We start from the raw sequence: 16,749 nt of genomic DNA, 5'->3' as shown, positions 1-16,749 counted from the left end.
TTTACACCCACAGAATTAATGCCAAGATCAAGCCCAGGCAGAATAATTTGAGTTTCACTTGTAAGAAGTGCAAGAAAAGTATCTAAAAGAATTTGAGTATACTAAAAGAACATAATACTAGCTTGCCCTCCCAAGACTGCTAACAAGAATTCTTCTGTGGCACTACGTACTCCCAAATGAATTGAGATTGCAAGCAGAATATAACTATATTGACACAAAAACTTAGTTATTTTATTGGTGATCATTTTAATCTGCCACAGGACCTAATTCCCATTTTTGCCAACATTACTCAACATGATACAAAAAATAGAAGAGGCCCAGAAAAGTTACTAGAGTTTAAAAAAAAAAGTAAATCCATTTTCAGGCCCCATTTGCTAAGACCCAGTCTAACCTCCCTTCTTGCACCACAGCCTGAAATAGCTAGTCCCTATCAAGCTACCAAAACATGGAATCTGCTCTCTGAAAAACTATATACTTATGAATTACAGAGATATAAAGCAGAGTAAGTACGGTGGTGACTATAAAGAAGCGGACACAACATTTATGTAATAGAATTTAAAACAAGATTATTTTTTTATTTAGACAGCCATTTTTAAATTCCAGTGAAGCTACCACATTTCCAGTTGCCATGCCAAAATGTTCCAGATCTTATATCCACTTGGCTCTGCAGTAAATTTGTCTTTAATTATAGAGTTGACAAACAGTTTATGAGTTTCACTATTAGTATGGATACTACAGAGCAGACTGTACATTTGCAGCTAAAAAAAAACAACCCACACATCATCTTTAAATACTTTCTAAATACAATTCTGACCAAACAGGACAGATAGAAATGCTCAAAGGATTAAGCGTGCTAACAGCTAAATAAATGAGTCAATATACTCAGAAAAACCAATCCTTTTAACACAATTTTGGGCAAGATTCACAGTCAGTCTATGTCAGGTTAAGGGAAGTATTCAACCAATTTTAGCCAAAGAAAGCACCAACTGTTTTTACACATCTTTACCACATGCATTCAGTACAATCCATTGCTACCCGGAGGTCTTGCAACTCTGTAGCACTTAAATACAGAAAACTGCCATATATTTATTGCCTCCTAAATAACATGCTAAAAATTACTGGCTTAGGAGGTCTGATGATTCCACCATTTACTCCCACCTTACCTATGGCTAAAAAACCTTTTTTCTCTTATTCAATTACAAGCAGCTAGAGAAAGAAACCAAAGCGTCATTTCTAACAGTGGCAAGCCAAGAATATTATGAAAACCCTAAAACCATTATATTGTAGATGTTATTCTTTCTGTGACTAACTTCTGTTTTATAAATAAACCAGATTAACCAAAGAAGTAAAATAAATTTGCCTCAAATTTTTCAAGACAATTTTTCCCAACTTCGTGACAGACATTTAGAATCTTTTCAGAACAAAGTCTTGAAGATTTCCTCAACACAGCTTTTATGCATTTATTCAAAATCTACCCCTTCAAAAATGTAGTCTTCAGACTTAAAAGTACTTTCCTTGAAGGTGTAGAAATATTGATTAAGGAATTGAAAGTACCCACTTAAAGAAGTGAGTTTCTTTATTTTGGATCTCCCCTCTCCTTTCTCCCCCTTAGTTATGTGTTTTTCACATAGATTGAGCATGGATGGATTGAAAGCCGAAAGGGGGTAGAGCAGCACAATAAGGACTGTAGCCTTTCAACATCTTCAAAATGGCATGTGTGCTCCAAGTCAGTGGCAGCCAGATAGCTCCACTCTCCTCATCCACAGCACGGCTGCTCTGACCAGCCATTCTGACATGAAATTATGTTAAATTTATTTCACATAATATAATTTTCTTTAAACAAACATTAATTTCTTCCACATTTCCCTCAATAGTAAGAAAAACAAAAGTAAAAACTTAACACCGCTTACATATTTGTTAAACTGTACAGTAAGACAGTGAGAATATTTCGCTGTATTGAAAAGATGGTGTGAGAATTACCATTTTGTGCAGCCTTTTTTAATTAAAGCTTAAGGCTTGATATAACAGCATTATTGACTTGGTATGACTTAGCTAAGAGATGCTATACATCCCAAAGTAAACCAGATGTCTATTCATAATGACGCTAATTGTCATTTTTAGTAATGCTTGAGTGTTTGCTTGCCTTTCTAACAAACTATTGACACTCATAGTCTAACGTGTATTTTAAACTATTTTCCATTATTTGTGACAAGTAGTTATTTAAACTAAGAATATACATTTGATTCTCAAATTGTTTCTGCTAGTAAAAATGGATTACACATGTATGAACTTACTGAAAAGAAGTATAAAAGTAGGATGTACTCACGATAAGAGAGTTTGAAATCGGTTATATGCCACCTGTATTAAACTTCAAAACCCTAAACAATTTTCATGCACAAAATAAAGTACATACTCTACTAGCAGTATGCCAATTTGAATTTAGACATAAATTTTGTCCCCAACCTTACATTCAGAAACAAGTATCTACACTGTTCCTCTTGCTTAACTATGAATTCAGTCTACTTGGGGAATTGGATCTCCTTTAATGCTAAGATAACTGCCCAGTAGATCAAATAGCTGGAAAAATAACTAGTATAGTAATGAACTAAAACCAAGATGCCTTGACAAGTAGCAGAATCAGACTGGAAAAGGATCAGAACAGTCTTTAGACCTGGACATGAACTGATCACCCCCATTTTTGGAAGAGGAAGGAAAGAGGAAATGTTTATGTACAATAATTTGTTACGTGTTAAACCTTAAAGACTTTGAAGATGTCTTCATATGCAATGTACTCTGCATTTAGTTCTACATTTAGATTTTTCTCGTCTGTGCACATGAAAATATCAAGGAACTATGAGACAATTATAAAATGAAAGAAAAGGAAAATACATATATGCAACAGAATAAACAGTTGAGTATAAATAATTAAAATTACCATGCAAATAATAAAATAATAGTTACATGGACCACTTGAGAAATTTTATAGCTCAGAAAAACACACACCATTTAAAAAGCATTCTATTTTGCAAGGAAATTAAAGATGGTCTCCTCATTATTTGGGATTACTAGATTTTAAGGTAACAAAGGATCTAACATCCAGAATAAAACAGTTCATAAGTCGCTAACTTTTAGGACATATATTTGCACTGTGAGGAAAAACAAGAGAGAGTATTCCAATTACTTACCTCACCAGGATGCAATCTATCCCAGTTTTCATTAATGTAGGCCATGAGTTCAAGCTCCGAATCAAAGTATTTCTTCTTATGAATAACACTTAGGTTGTAAAGGCATAGATGTGCTATATCTACCCTAGAATTCAAAGATACTTGAGTAAAAACAGAGAAAAAGGTCTTTTTCTTCCAATTGCTTTTCTTGGAAATAATTTAGTAGAAAATATATTAGCACAATATGGTTAGAGGAACACAAAGCACAACTTAAAACACTCAATGCAGACAACAATATTATGAAGTCTCCTGTCATTTCTCTTCCTCAAATGATTCCTTCTGCTTTGACTCTTACTTTCACCTCTGCCTCATCTCATTGTCATGATGTTCTTTTAAAGTCCGATACTGGTCTAAACCATAGGATATTTAAGTAAGTCCAAATTCATACTTGAATGTATCAATTCTGAATTCATGCAAGTATTTTGGTGAATTAACATTTAACATGGTAATTTCCACCATATATTTATTAGCACATATATCCACTAAATTGGATATAATTTCTAATATGGATTAGTTCAAAGATTTCAAGCTACAATTAACCATTAAGTCTCACGAAGGAAACTATTATAAAACGTGTCAAGATGTATACTCTAGTATTCACTACATTTGGCTTTTCTAACGGCAGGATCCTAAACCTGCAAAAAAGACTTTGTTCAGATATCTCAATCTTCACATATACAACAAGTGAGTAGTTGCTTGCTACTTTACTGAACAATCCCAGGAATAAATCCCAAGAGCACATAATTGCAATATCTCTCTACATTTAAGGATAAGCTTTGAAGGAAAAGTTGTCCCTGTTCATACAAGCAGCAACAACTCAGGCAACAACTCAAGGCAGCAAGTAGATTTCCTTTTTTGCAAGGCGAATCAAAATACCAAAAAGAAAAAGCAGAGCAGGTATTCAACTCACCCTTTTTTTTTTTTAGTTTATACTTACCATCTCAAGGGTAAACGTTTGAGGTATTCTGGTCCAGAACTGCAAACTGAGCAAATGAACGTATAAAACCTAAAAATATATACATATGTATATGTACATGTGTCTGGGTGGTGGGTGTCTGTACACACACACACACTCTTAACACTAACATCCTAGTTATAAAAAAAAAAAAAAAAAAAAAAAAAAAAGAGAAGAGTTAAGCAGGCTAGGAACCCAGCCATATGATATTCGAGAGTCCCTTCATCTTCCACCTTCCTTTATCAATTTCCACAATCTGTGCCAGTACCTACCAGGCCAGATACAAGGTACTTCCTCAATTTTATCCTGGTACCACTGTTTCATACTCTTTAAGAATGCCCCTCAACCTGTGACTATATCAGTGAAGATGCTCTGTAATGTCCCCACTCCATTCTCTCAAATGCAGAAACCTGTGCACCAGTGTAAGAATGCGTTTAAAGGACCCATGCATTCCTGGGTCCTAACTCAGTTCCCTCATACAAACATTCCAGCACAAACAACAGCTAAAAGAATGTATAATAGCTAATGAATGAGATACTCCGTGATGCCCTTCTCCAGTTTTCTCTCTCTCTCATCTGCTCCAACTGCTCCAAGTTCCTCTTAAAATGGAAGCACAGAACAGCGCTCTTTCTCATTTCCTTTTGTCCCGACTCATCATACGTGAACAGAGGATGTACAGAGTTCCCCTCAGTCTAACTATCCTCCCAGTTTTCTCCAGTTACCTATACTGTTAGTACAGGGAACTACTACTGTGCACACACACACACACTGATAGCCCACCTTAAAGCATGGTGCCTGTTGCATACAAGAGATTAGTCACCTACACAATGTGAACTTGAAAGCCCATATCTAACTTATGAGCCCACTAAGGTAGTCTGCTTTAAAGCTTCCAATTTCCCAGTAGCCAGCACCTATAGTATAACGGACTTCCACACAAACTGAAGTCAGTAACAGTTTGAATTTAACTATCCATTGGTTACCTCTCCACCACCCACCACCCCACCCCACCCTCCTTCATTAAACACAGATGAAGAACTGCATTTTCCTGGCACCTGAACACATGCTTTATTACATATTATTTTCTACACAAAACTCACCCCATCTTTGGAAAATACTGTTGTATTACAGATGCCTTAATAAAAGCTCATACGTGAGATTCCCTCCTCATTTTAAATAAAGACAACCATAAAGTACAGCTTAAGTTTCTTACCTGTCACCAAAAAGCATTGGCTTTTGGAGGCACTGCACACAAGCCTCGTGAAACCACTGCTTACATTTGCAGCACTGCAACATCTTTAGATACCAGCTTCACCAACAGAAAGAAAAACAATACGTGTTAAAAAAGTTGCTGAAAATTGTTCTTCATTACATTTAAATTAAATAGCAAGGGATCTTCTGACCCAAAACTGATTTTCACAGTTTATAAGACAAACTGTCATCTGTAGGGATATTTCAGTAACAAAGTTCCATAATGAATGATTACTAGAAAAGACTGACTAAGAATAATACAAGATCATCTAGTAAAAGGAAGAATTAAGTTAAAGAAAATAAAAATTTAATTTCCTCTGACAACCACCTTTAAATTCTCAATAATAAGAATTCAGTAACTCCATATAAGCTCCTTCTCGCATACCGGATTAGCTTCCTTGTTATTTTCCAAAGCATGGTACAGTTACAAACATTTGTACTGAAGATTCAAATACTTGAATCTTCAAAATGAACCTCATAGTTTACACTTTTTTTTCTTTTCCTTCTTTTGCTTCTCCCTTGAGAAAAGGAACCATGCAAAACTGAAGGCGATGTTTGTCCAAGTCTGCAAAATTCTCAAACCAGAGCTCTGTTCTGTGAGTATAAACTCAAAATCTCCACTTCTTTGTGGGACTCTTGACTTTCCTTGACTGCAAATCTTCAATGCTATTTTATTCATTCCCTCATCCATGCAGACACTAGAGTATTCATCTCTACCTGCTTAAGAAATCCTCTTCTTGCCTTTCTTGTAAGAAAGAACCAGCAGAGGACCCTCTAATGCCATAAGAGGAAAAAAGTCTTTCCCCCGCCAATAATTGCAATCCAGGGTATGATCTTATGGTAGAATCAGACACCTGTCTAGCCCAACAAAATTTACTAAACTAATCTCTAGATAAATTTATATTTGTGACTAATTACAGAGCTGAGTTAACATCAGAAAAACACTGCCTAGAATTGCAAGAAGATCAAACAACTCCATCCAATGTCAACATATTAACAGTAGCAATGCAAAAAAAATACATTCTTGCTTGTTGTAGAATGGACTGTGATGTTATGTGATGGTCACATGGCAAAATTAAAACAAACCAAAAGATTTGATGGAAGAAGGAAAGCCATTAATCATGTATTTCCCATGAGACGTTTAAAAAAAAGAGATATATAAAATTCAAAATTCCACTTTGCATCGAGTTTAATACCTACACAAAATAGAAACAGAAACCAACAAGTTCACAAGTAAAAGTCTACAGGATCAGGGCCAAAGTCTGCAGCTGCATTACAGAGAAAAGCTCTTATGTATTATCTGTTTACTTACTCTCCAGGTCCTCCACAATAGCAGTAACACTGCTGGACATTGGTTTTATGACCTGCATCCCACTCAAGGTCTGTTGCATTATACGGTAATGTTTGTTTCATGACTTGCAGTGCTTTGGCATTTGGTCCTTTCTTAAGTGCACCACCCCTCTGGGCCAAAACAAATACATTAGTTTACAACAATAATAATATATTTCTGAAACTTTCAAATCCTTTAATTCGAAAGTTACAAAAATTTGTCTATAATACAGGTGAAAGTATTTTACTTTATTTATGTTTTAATACTAGCATATTTGTTTAAAAATTAATCGAAAGCCAGATGTCATCTATTTCTAAAATAAATATTAATTCCCAAAATATAAAAATTCCATTCAGATCAAAGCTAAAAAATAAATCACTGAAAAAAAATGCTATTTCTTTTATGCTATTTCTTTTATTTTTTTCTCTCAACTTCAAAAACAAAGCATGCATGCAGTATGGGATGTATTAAGAAATGTTCTTCTAGAAACACACCTTTGTTGTTGTTGCAAAAACACACTGTCGACAGAGCCATTTGTCATCTGAATCAATCACGCTGGAATCAATATTTGGTGTATGACACAGCTGATGATAACCTGTGTAAAAAATGATCAACCAAAGTGTTACTAAAATGGCAGGAGCAGCTTACACAAAATTAACTACATATAATTTTAATGCAACTATAAGGCATTACCCATTATTAAGTGCCAAAAATCTGATAAAAAAATTGGTAACACATGCAAAATGGTCTTTGAAATTTTCTTAGTGGAAAACATAAATTTTACTTACAGAACAGGTGTTAGATACTTTAACATGGATTATCATTATTTACTGAGCTGTTAATAGCCACTAAGGGCTATAAAATTTAAGATCAGTTGAGCAGTCAGTCGTAGCCAGGCAAATATCCTCCTTCATAAAGCAAATCGAAACATCTTTCAAAATGCAGTAAATAGAGATAAAAAGATATCGTTACCTTGCCCACATTTATCACATATAACCATTTCATTCGGTGCTTCTGAATACTCTTCCTGACATATTGTACAGACCATTTCCCCACTTTCAGTGGCTCCTAGACAAAGATGAAAGTGTGATTTTTTTTCAGACTACATCTGCAGTTGGAATGGTTACCACACATATGGCTTTTTTAATAATTTTGGTTACAGATCCATGCATTGTAGAAAAATATTGTTACAGAGCCTAACTTCCTAACGGAGATAAATTCAGACATTTTGTACAGACTGTACATGTTACAAGTATTTATATCACTTATCATAGGCTATATGCTGCCTCTTTACTATGCAGTCCATGGTTCCTTAATATCAACAATAAAAATTAAATAACTGAATAAAGAACGTAAGTGGCAGGTTAAAAAAACAAACATATAAACAAATCCTATCTGGACAACTGATAGATATGTTTTGTATTTACAATAGTTTGTGCTTGTTTTCGTGTAAATACATGGACAATTTGGTGCATATCTTTTTGACAGATCTGCCCAAGGTGCTTTAATATTGAACTCCAACACTCTTAGGAAATACGTTATTACTTCTTATACATATCTGCAAGCATGCAAAAGCACACAGTAACAGTAGAGGTAAAAAAAAAAAAAAAACAACATTAGCTTGCAAACCGGAAACAAAACTACATCTTGCGCCGACTATACCACCTATCAATGTAAAAATCTGGATTAAAATACAAATAACTTAATCAACATGTTATCACACTAATGCACTAAAGTTTGATCGTTATGATAAATGAATCAAAGATCATAAACTAGTACTATACAGAAGCACAACAGCAGTATTTTAAGAGCTTCTCAGAAATAAAGGAGTTGATTTTTTGCTATTATGAATACAAAGCTTCTCCTACCAGCAGATAAAGTGTTTAGTTTAAATATCAAGAATCAGCAAGAGCCAGATCAGATTTCCACTGCCTTTATATGATGAGGAAATTGTAACTGATTTTCAGAATAAATTCTCACTGAAATTGTCATCCATGCTTCATTAGCATTAGATTATCAAAATACTAGCTACTCCCCAAATATCTGAAAAATCAAAGCTAATATACAATAGATGTCTCACTTGATAATTGCACATTTCTTTATATCACATGAATACTCCAAAATCTGTAATGGTTTCTTATGTGCAACAGTTATGGTGTTACTTTTAAATGTGAAAACTCCATTCAAACCTAGGATTTTCCAGTCTTTGGTTTCTTTCCACGTCATGTTGTTTCAACTGAAAACAATAGGAGGACATAAACTTGGTGTAAATTAGGGCCTGGAGTTTTCTGTTAAGACAGAGTATCACACTCTATCCCCATCCAAAGAAACTCAAATGTGATTATTTTTAGAAGCATTCTCCCCTCCCTGCACATAGTTATGTGAAAACAAAAAAACCAAACAAAAACAAAAAACCCAAAACAAAACAGTAACTGCAATGATAAAGAGTTGTTTGAAAAGAAACTTTTTTTTTTTTTAATTTGCCTAATTCATGATCCTGGGTCACATTAAACTATATCACTCTTTAGGATACAAGAATATAATGTAATAATTTATTTTAACAGATAGAGTAATCTAAACAAAATACCAAACAATGACTACTTCACCGAAGTTCTTGCCTGTTTGTATGTCCTTCCAGAGAACCCAGGATTTGGAACTGTCTTCAAATATAATGAAGCAGTTCTGTTTCAGTTTGTTTATCTGAAAAACAAAAATACAGTGGAAGCCATGAGTAAAAGGACTAAACAGAAGAATGTATTTAATACTAAGTGAGACAATAATACTGTAATATTTAACCAACATATGATACTGTATGACTCCAGTGAAGTTAAAAAAAATTGTTTACCTTTTTGATAGTTCCAAGATAAAACAAGCCATCTGACCATCTAGCTAGGACATCCTGACCCTCTTCAAATTTACACAGTGGCTTTTTGGCTTTTTGTCCATCACGTAACGACAGCTTGGTCAGAGATGCTGAGGTCTTATGGCTTCGACGTAAAGGAGACCGCTTATGGACCAGTGAATTACCCACCGCTGTAGAGTCTCTAAAGGGAAGAAACCATATATTTTAAATATTAATATGATTCACAGCTAAAACTCACTTAACTAACTCCAGAACTTCAGGTAACTAAAATCCTGGTCATGCATCTTTAGTAGCAGTGCCTCTGCCACTATAAGAGTCTACAAAATTTGAAAGAGACAAGTTTATATAAAGAAAAATCTTCTATGAAATCAACTACTGTTAACAAGGATGGGGAGACACAAGCTTTCCAGCTCAGAGACTCTTCATAAAGTCACCAGAAGCAAAGAATGCATCAGAAATATTCAACACAGGATTACTTACGCAAAACATTAGTCACTCGAGTCACTGACAGTTTTCTAAAATTCCAAGGAAGCTATAAAGGTCCTAAGCCATTTCTAACTATGTTACCTTGGGTAGGGAGAGTAGCAGACAATGTGGTACTCAGCAATCAGTTACTCAGAATTTAAAACAAAACAACAAAAAAAACCCACACCACACAAAACCAAACACAGCACAAAAACATGGGCGGGGAAGGTTGGTGGAGAAAGAAACCAGGTTGAACACTATGCTAACTCAAGGTCTATACTAACTTAGGTTCCTCCAACACAGCACCATGCTTTGCCACTAAGCATAGCTGTAGAGGTTTCTAGCACAGGAAGAATTTCTACATCTGAATTTTCTAATGTAAAATAAGCTTTCCTCTCTGTTATAACCAGAAGCATAAAGAATAAGGAAGGAAAAAAAGATCTTGCAACCTTTCTTCATATATGAAACTCCAAATTATAAGTTACTTGAATCAATAATCTTTTCCTCATACAATTCCACAATATATAGCCTATTTATATATAAGTATATATACACATGTGAATACGCTTTTATGTCAGACTAGCTATCAAACACTACACTCCAAGTAAAGGAGTAAAATACAGAAAATTATAAAATAGAACCAGATAATGCACAACAAAGAATCTTCATAACTAACAGGCAGAATTTGAGGCAATAAAACAAAATTACCATTCCTATATCCAAATATATTTTCTCTTTAGAAACTAAATGTATGTATAACTACAATGCAGACACAAGGACAGATCAGGGAGTTAAATAGGATAGAGTCAACTGAAAGAACAAAGTTTCACCTCACTCAGGATAGCTTGGATACATTATCAGCACCAGAAACATTTGAATTAATCACAAAGCACCAACAAAACCAGTAAACGAATCAGTGTCCCATATAGTTTGATGAGGATTACTGTTCAGATGTTAGAGAAGTTACTCTAAAGTTTCAAAGAGAAGGGAATGCCTTCTCCCTAAAAAGTTTACTATTTAAGTCCAATATGAAAATAAAACTTGAATTATAATGGCTTAAAGCATCAAAAATATGCAAAAATGCAAAAGTTAATATTCTAGAGATCAACATTTTTTTTGTTCTAAACAGTTTAAATGAGGAAGGTTAGACACGAGAAAGTTAGACAGCTGTTTTAAGCATATTTATAATCAAAGTCTAAACAATGACATGACAGGAAGAGCAGCCATAATGGGCTGGACGAGTGTTCCATCTAGCCCAGTAACTCTGGCATCCTCATGCACAACTGGGTCACCAGTTTAAGTCCTGCCTGATCCCAAACACAAAAACACTCAGATAGATGACTAAGGAAGACCAGAGCAACAGACAAAACTTATAACACTCCTCTCCCAAATATTCTTTAGGTCTCTCATGGGTTATGGATCCAAAGATCTCAAGCAGTAATGTCTTCACTTTTTTTAGTCCTTAATGGAATTTTCTTCTGCTAGTTTTCCTACATGTTTTCTTGAACCTGTTAAGCAGCACTTTTGTCTTGTTTCACTGCTGGCACCTTGTCACTTCACTTGACGTCCTTCATCATTGCATCAGAAAGCTAAACTGTTGTTTTCCATCTTCTCCCTTCATGCCCCAGTAACAACGTTTAGACCCACCCAGCCATATTTCCCAGATAAAGAATCCTACCAATTCTGCTGCTTCTCACGTGAAAGCTGTTTAAAGTTACTGCTGCTTTTCCCCAGTTCTACTCTAACCTCTAATAAATGGGACAGGATGCATGCAGCATTCAAAGTAAGTTTACAATAGCAGAGTAATAGCATGGCAGCCCAGGCCATTTTTTATTCTTTGCTCCTTTCCAACTAATAACATTTGTAGCCTTCCCCTCCCCTCCGCCCCCGCCCTTGAGTTAAAAATTTCAAAGAATGATTAGAAACTGCAGGTTCTCATTCTAACTGCTCCCAGACTATCGTTTCTCTTCCCACTGTGTATTACTTCTTTTTGCACCAGATTCCATTTGCCACTTCATTATCCAGTCACTCAGTAGCTTGAAGTCCTTCTACACTTTCTACATTATTCTGAATAACCTCATACCCTTAGAATATTTCATCATTTAAACTTACCATCTTTTGTACATCACTGCAAGATTTTGGCCCTTACCTTGTACAGCAGCTTAAATCTTTGCAAGGGCCTCTGAAGCTGGGCCACAGCCCTTAACACTTGTTGCAACCACATTCTACTCCATCCTTTGTATCTGTACAATTTACACAGCCAAGTACCAAACAGGCTCCAAAACAAATGTATCTGAAGTCAGCTAGTCGAAAGAGGAAAAAAGGTTTTATTTTCATCAGTTCCCCAAACCTTTCTGACTAGACACATGTCCAACTTAGCACAAAGCAAGCAATGTTCAAAGGTTAGGCAAGGCTTGATCATAACAGCCTAGAAATAGCTGTGAAACTAGAACCTGGTCTCAACCAATAATTCTTTCCTTAGAAAGGACTCATCATTACAAAGTATTAAAAATATTTAGATACTTCAAATTACATCTGTGAACTTGATTCGGCATATTAAATGGGTCAACAAGTTGCCATGTGTAGTCTGAAGCGCCTAAAGCAAATTCACTAGTGCACCTTGAAACAGTTTAATGAGTGTTTTGACAGGACTACTCTATTCTAGAGGTTCAAAGATTTTCTTTCCAGCTTTTTATCTGGTTTGATTTAAGAGACTAGAGAAAGCAGCTAAAAGGCAGCAATGCTGGCTCTTCTTTTCCAGTACTTGAAAAGAGGTGTGAACGATCTTCTACAGAATAAGCGAAAAGGCACAATCAATTTATTTGTTATACATAATCTAGTACAGATTTCCATTTAAAAATCAACAACTATTTTTATGAGTTTCATATTAAAAAAAGTCTTCAAAAGCATATGACATCCTTTTATGTATTGAAGTTTGTCCCATAACTCCATTCGAACTATAAAAAAAGCGTTGTGCATCATTTTCTGGCACAAAGCACTTAAATGAGTCTATACATTGACTTATACAACAGCCTAAATTCACAATAGCTACTTCAGACACTGAAGGATCTTGACACACAGTAAAGGTCTGAGCCAATAAAGCAGATACTTCTCCATTGTCCACGTTGCTTTCTTTGTGGGAGATAGCACTGCTGAAGGGATGACTAAACAGCTCATGAAGTAGCTCCTGCTGTGGTAGTTTATGGTTTATCTAACACATAGACTGAAAATAGGGTTAGTTATCACAATAGGCTGACACTTGGAGCTAGCTTAACAGTTGCTTTCCACATGGATAAGAAGTTCCTCTTCAGGGAAACATTCCCTCAATGTTTTTGATGGAGATTAAGTGGGAAGAGCTACTGTTTTAACAAGTTGACTTTAATTAGCAAGCCATAAGTTACTTAAAGTAGGTGTCTCTGAAGTGCCTTCTGGAAAGAAATCACAAGAAATTCAGTGCAGACCAGCATAAAAACTACATGCCTAAAATGTTAACTTTCTCGTCTGTCCGGCCACAGCTCTCTCCACTGTAGCGGAATACCAAAAAGTCACACCAACCATTAAAATAAAATTTCTGTTTGAAGTTAAGTGAAAACGCAAACTGAGGTTAACTTCTTGCTTGCTGATTTTGAAATTAAAGGTTCCACATTTTCCAGAAACTTGCCTTCAAGTCTTCCCTAAATTTAGCTCCATAGCACCTTCCTACCATACCATTTATAGTTACCAACAAAATTAGCAACGTTTAAGTAACAATTTCCCCACCATCTTAAAAACTTCTCTCCAAAAACTTCTCGTTGCAAAATATCCAAGAGATGTCCTGTTTTTCAGAAAAACTTATCCAATATAAAAATCTACTTTCTCATTTAACTTGCACAACTAAGCTACACTGCATGTCACACAGCATGTCCAACCTACCTTGGCTTTACATCTTTTACTCAATACTGAGTATGTTGTGGCTGTATTCTTACTCAAGCACTTAAAATGCAAAGAAAGTACTTACAGACCCATACAATCTTTCAGAAGTTAGTGGGGAAAGTCAGTGAAATGTGTCTGCATGTTGAAATACACTTCAAAATAGAAGTGCACTTTCACCATTTCTTGAGAAGGTGATCTTGTGAAGTACTGAAAATGCTCACTGATTTTTCACCTCGGAGTCTAGATCATAAACATAGATATTCTCAAGACAGACAGGCAGAAGACCTTCTATTCATCTACTTAATGAATTAGTTTATAATATGCTGCAGCAGCAGGAGACAGCTGTCATTCTTTGTCAACAGGAATGGCATTACTATGCCTAGCATTGTATTTATCAAAATCAAAATTAGATTTCTGTTAGTTTTGACTTGTTTGTAACTCTTTATAACCTCCTTATTAGAGGCTAAAAAATGTCAATGTTCACTTGGTGGCTCTGACTCCTGTATCTCCACAGCAATCCTACAGAAGGAAGAAGCAGAAAAGTCAGGGGAAAAAACAAATGTGAAGAGGCTGGAGGATTAAAAAGACTGAGCACTCTCCCTCCTGTTTCCAAGTGCCTTTTTCCTCAGCGGCACTGCCAGGTTAAGGTCATTTATACTGCTGTACTCCTTCAGCTGTAACAACTGCTGTGAAACAACCCCTGTTAAGAACTCCCTTGACAGAGTTATTTTTTCAGCCATCTCAGTTCACTGATTTGTTTCACAGAATGGTTTGTCAGCACAACAGAACCAATGCAAACAAGCAACTTGGGACACAAACTCCCTCAACTGGCACTGCCAGACTGCATGACTGAACTATAGACAATTTCACTGACAATCCATGCGATTTCAGGAAATTTCTTCCAGAAGGGCTGGGTGATTCATAAATACTGCAACAGCAACAGATGATAGCTACCCTATGAGTACAGATAGTTTTTGGAAGCTAATTTAAAGATACTAAATTTTAAAAACTAAGTGCCCAAAGCATATGAAGAGAAAATTTTAATCCACTGAGACAACTCATAAAAGTGGGACCTACAGATAATTCATTTATTCCCAGTAAATATAAATCACACTGAAGGGAAGATGAGTTAGAGAGCCCAGCAGATTTAACAGAAGGGAATTCACACTAGAAATCACACACACACAGAGCATCCTACTAAAGGAGACACACACAGGTTTGGGATCTATCTCAAAATTGGAAAACGTGGTATCACATAGGAGAGGAAAATCTAGTGAAAAAAAACCCTTATAACTAGAGATAATCAGTTTAAGTTCTGAAAGTGTGATGTTATGGCTGATTAGTTGCAATTGTTGTGTCTGAAGTTACAGACAAACCAGACTTTTATTAAACTTTAAAGAAAACTGAACTATGAAGAAAGGTTGTAAAATACCTGCAGTCTGTTCTGCTCTCCTTTGAACAGGACAGCTAACATCTCACAGGGAATGGGGGGGTGGAGGTTTAGCAAGGGCTCAGAACACACAAAACTGAGGGCAGTTTCACACATGGCTTGTCCAATCCAGCAGCTTGCTCCCCTCCCACCAGCTCTGGAATGACAAGCTGACTTCTCCATAAGATGTTATTCAGTTTTCTTTCCCTTAATATGGATTCATTTTCTGGTATTTTAAACAAATTAAAGCACCTCACAGAAAGGTCTGGTGACTAGACAAGCCAGGTAAGCAGCAAACACTCACAGCCAGACAGCAGCAGCAAAGGGAAATTAACCTTTTCTAAGAGCCACAATCTCAGCTGGTTCACCCAGCACCGCATAACCAAGCCCAAGCCATGCTTCCAACGTAGCTGCCAACCTGTGACTGGGATCCAGTACCTCTGTTAGCAGCTGGAGAGACACTAGTTCCCCGCCACACATTTCTTCCCATCTTCCTTGCATATTCTCTGGCACTTAAGAGCTCTCATGTGAAACATTATCTGTTCACTGTGTCAACCATACCTCCCTCCTCCAAATAAAAAGATTCCACTGGGCCAAGAAGACAGACAGACTTAACAGGATACTTCCTCCACCCCAACCCAGGCCCAAAGTTAGGATCAGTCTGATTCAAAAAAACAGAAAGTTCACTTCACTTTTCATAATGGTAACTTTGTTGCAACAGTCACTGTTCCAATTACATATGAACGGGTTATTATATTAGTCAATAGCCATGAATTTCTTTCAAGCAGATGATCCAGTACAAATCTAGATTATAGTCTACCCTTTTATGCTACTTCATGTAGCCAAATGCATATTGAGCTTCCAATGTGTTGTGTCATAACATCCACAAGATATACTTTGAGGTCCTTATCTTTACACTATTTTGTATTCTGGTACAATCAAAAGCCTAAGCCACATCACCAACTGTACTGAAGGTGGATAAAGGGACTCTAACCTAGGCATTCCTTGGTCTAGAAAAGCAAAGAGTATTGGTTGGGGGATAAGAAATAGATTCTCAAAATTATTTTCAGTTTTTACGGTTGTTTAGGATAATAGAATAATTCGGGTTACAAGGGATCTCAAGAGTTCTCTAATCCTGCTCAGTGTAGCATCAGCCATGAGGCCATGCACTACTGTGAAGAGACTAATTCCATCTCATTAATCTTCTCATAGGAGCTGGAAGGCTGCTGTTAGGCCTCCCTGAAGCCTTCTGGTCTCCAGGCTGAATGAGCCTGGTTCCCTCAGCCTCCCCTCGTAGGGCAAGTGCTCCAGTCCCCAACTGTC

At 36.1% G+C, this 16,749-nt stretch overlaps 1 protein-coding gene across 2 annotated transcripts in view; it reads right to left on the bottom strand.

Moving 5' to 3' along the window:
* MTF2 (metal response element binding transcription factor 2) overlaps window positions 1-16,749 on the bottom strand; it is a 29,201-nt gene that overhangs the window by 7,465 nt on the left and 4,987 nt on the right. Inside the window, exons 2-9 of one of the 2 annotated variants that reach the window (XM_087733685.1) lie at window positions 9,603-9,801; window positions 9,364-9,457; window positions 7,730-7,825; window positions 7,252-7,352; window positions 6,740-6,888; window positions 5,390-5,485; window positions 4,162-4,230; window positions 3,186-3,309 (exon numbers count right to left, since the gene is read on the bottom strand). In XM_087733685.1, the coding sequence (XP_087589811.1) occupies window positions 3,186-3,309; window positions 4,162-4,230; window positions 5,390-5,485; window positions 6,740-6,888; window positions 7,252-7,352; window positions 7,730-7,825; window positions 9,364-9,457; window positions 9,603-9,801 (928 nt within the window). The remainder of the gene's footprint in view (window positions 1-3,185; window positions 3,310-4,161; window positions 4,231-5,389; window positions 5,486-6,739; window positions 6,889-7,251; window positions 7,353-7,729; window positions 7,826-9,363; window positions 9,458-9,602; window positions 9,802-16,749) is intronic. The other variant, XM_087733686.1, reaches the window with a different exon arrangement.

This window comes from Nipponia nippon, unplaced genomic scaffold (assembly GCF_047370975.1).
Source record: "Nipponia nippon isolate SJK-2023a ecotype South Korea unplaced genomic scaffold, ASM4737097v1 scaffold_5, whole genome shotgun sequence".
NCBI classification, from domain to species: domain Eukaryota; kingdom Metazoa; phylum Chordata; class Aves; order Pelecaniformes; family Threskiornithidae; genus Nipponia; species Nipponia nippon.
Note: the sequence above shows the minus strand (reverse complement) of the source record. Positions and strands in the feature narration are given on the sequence as shown.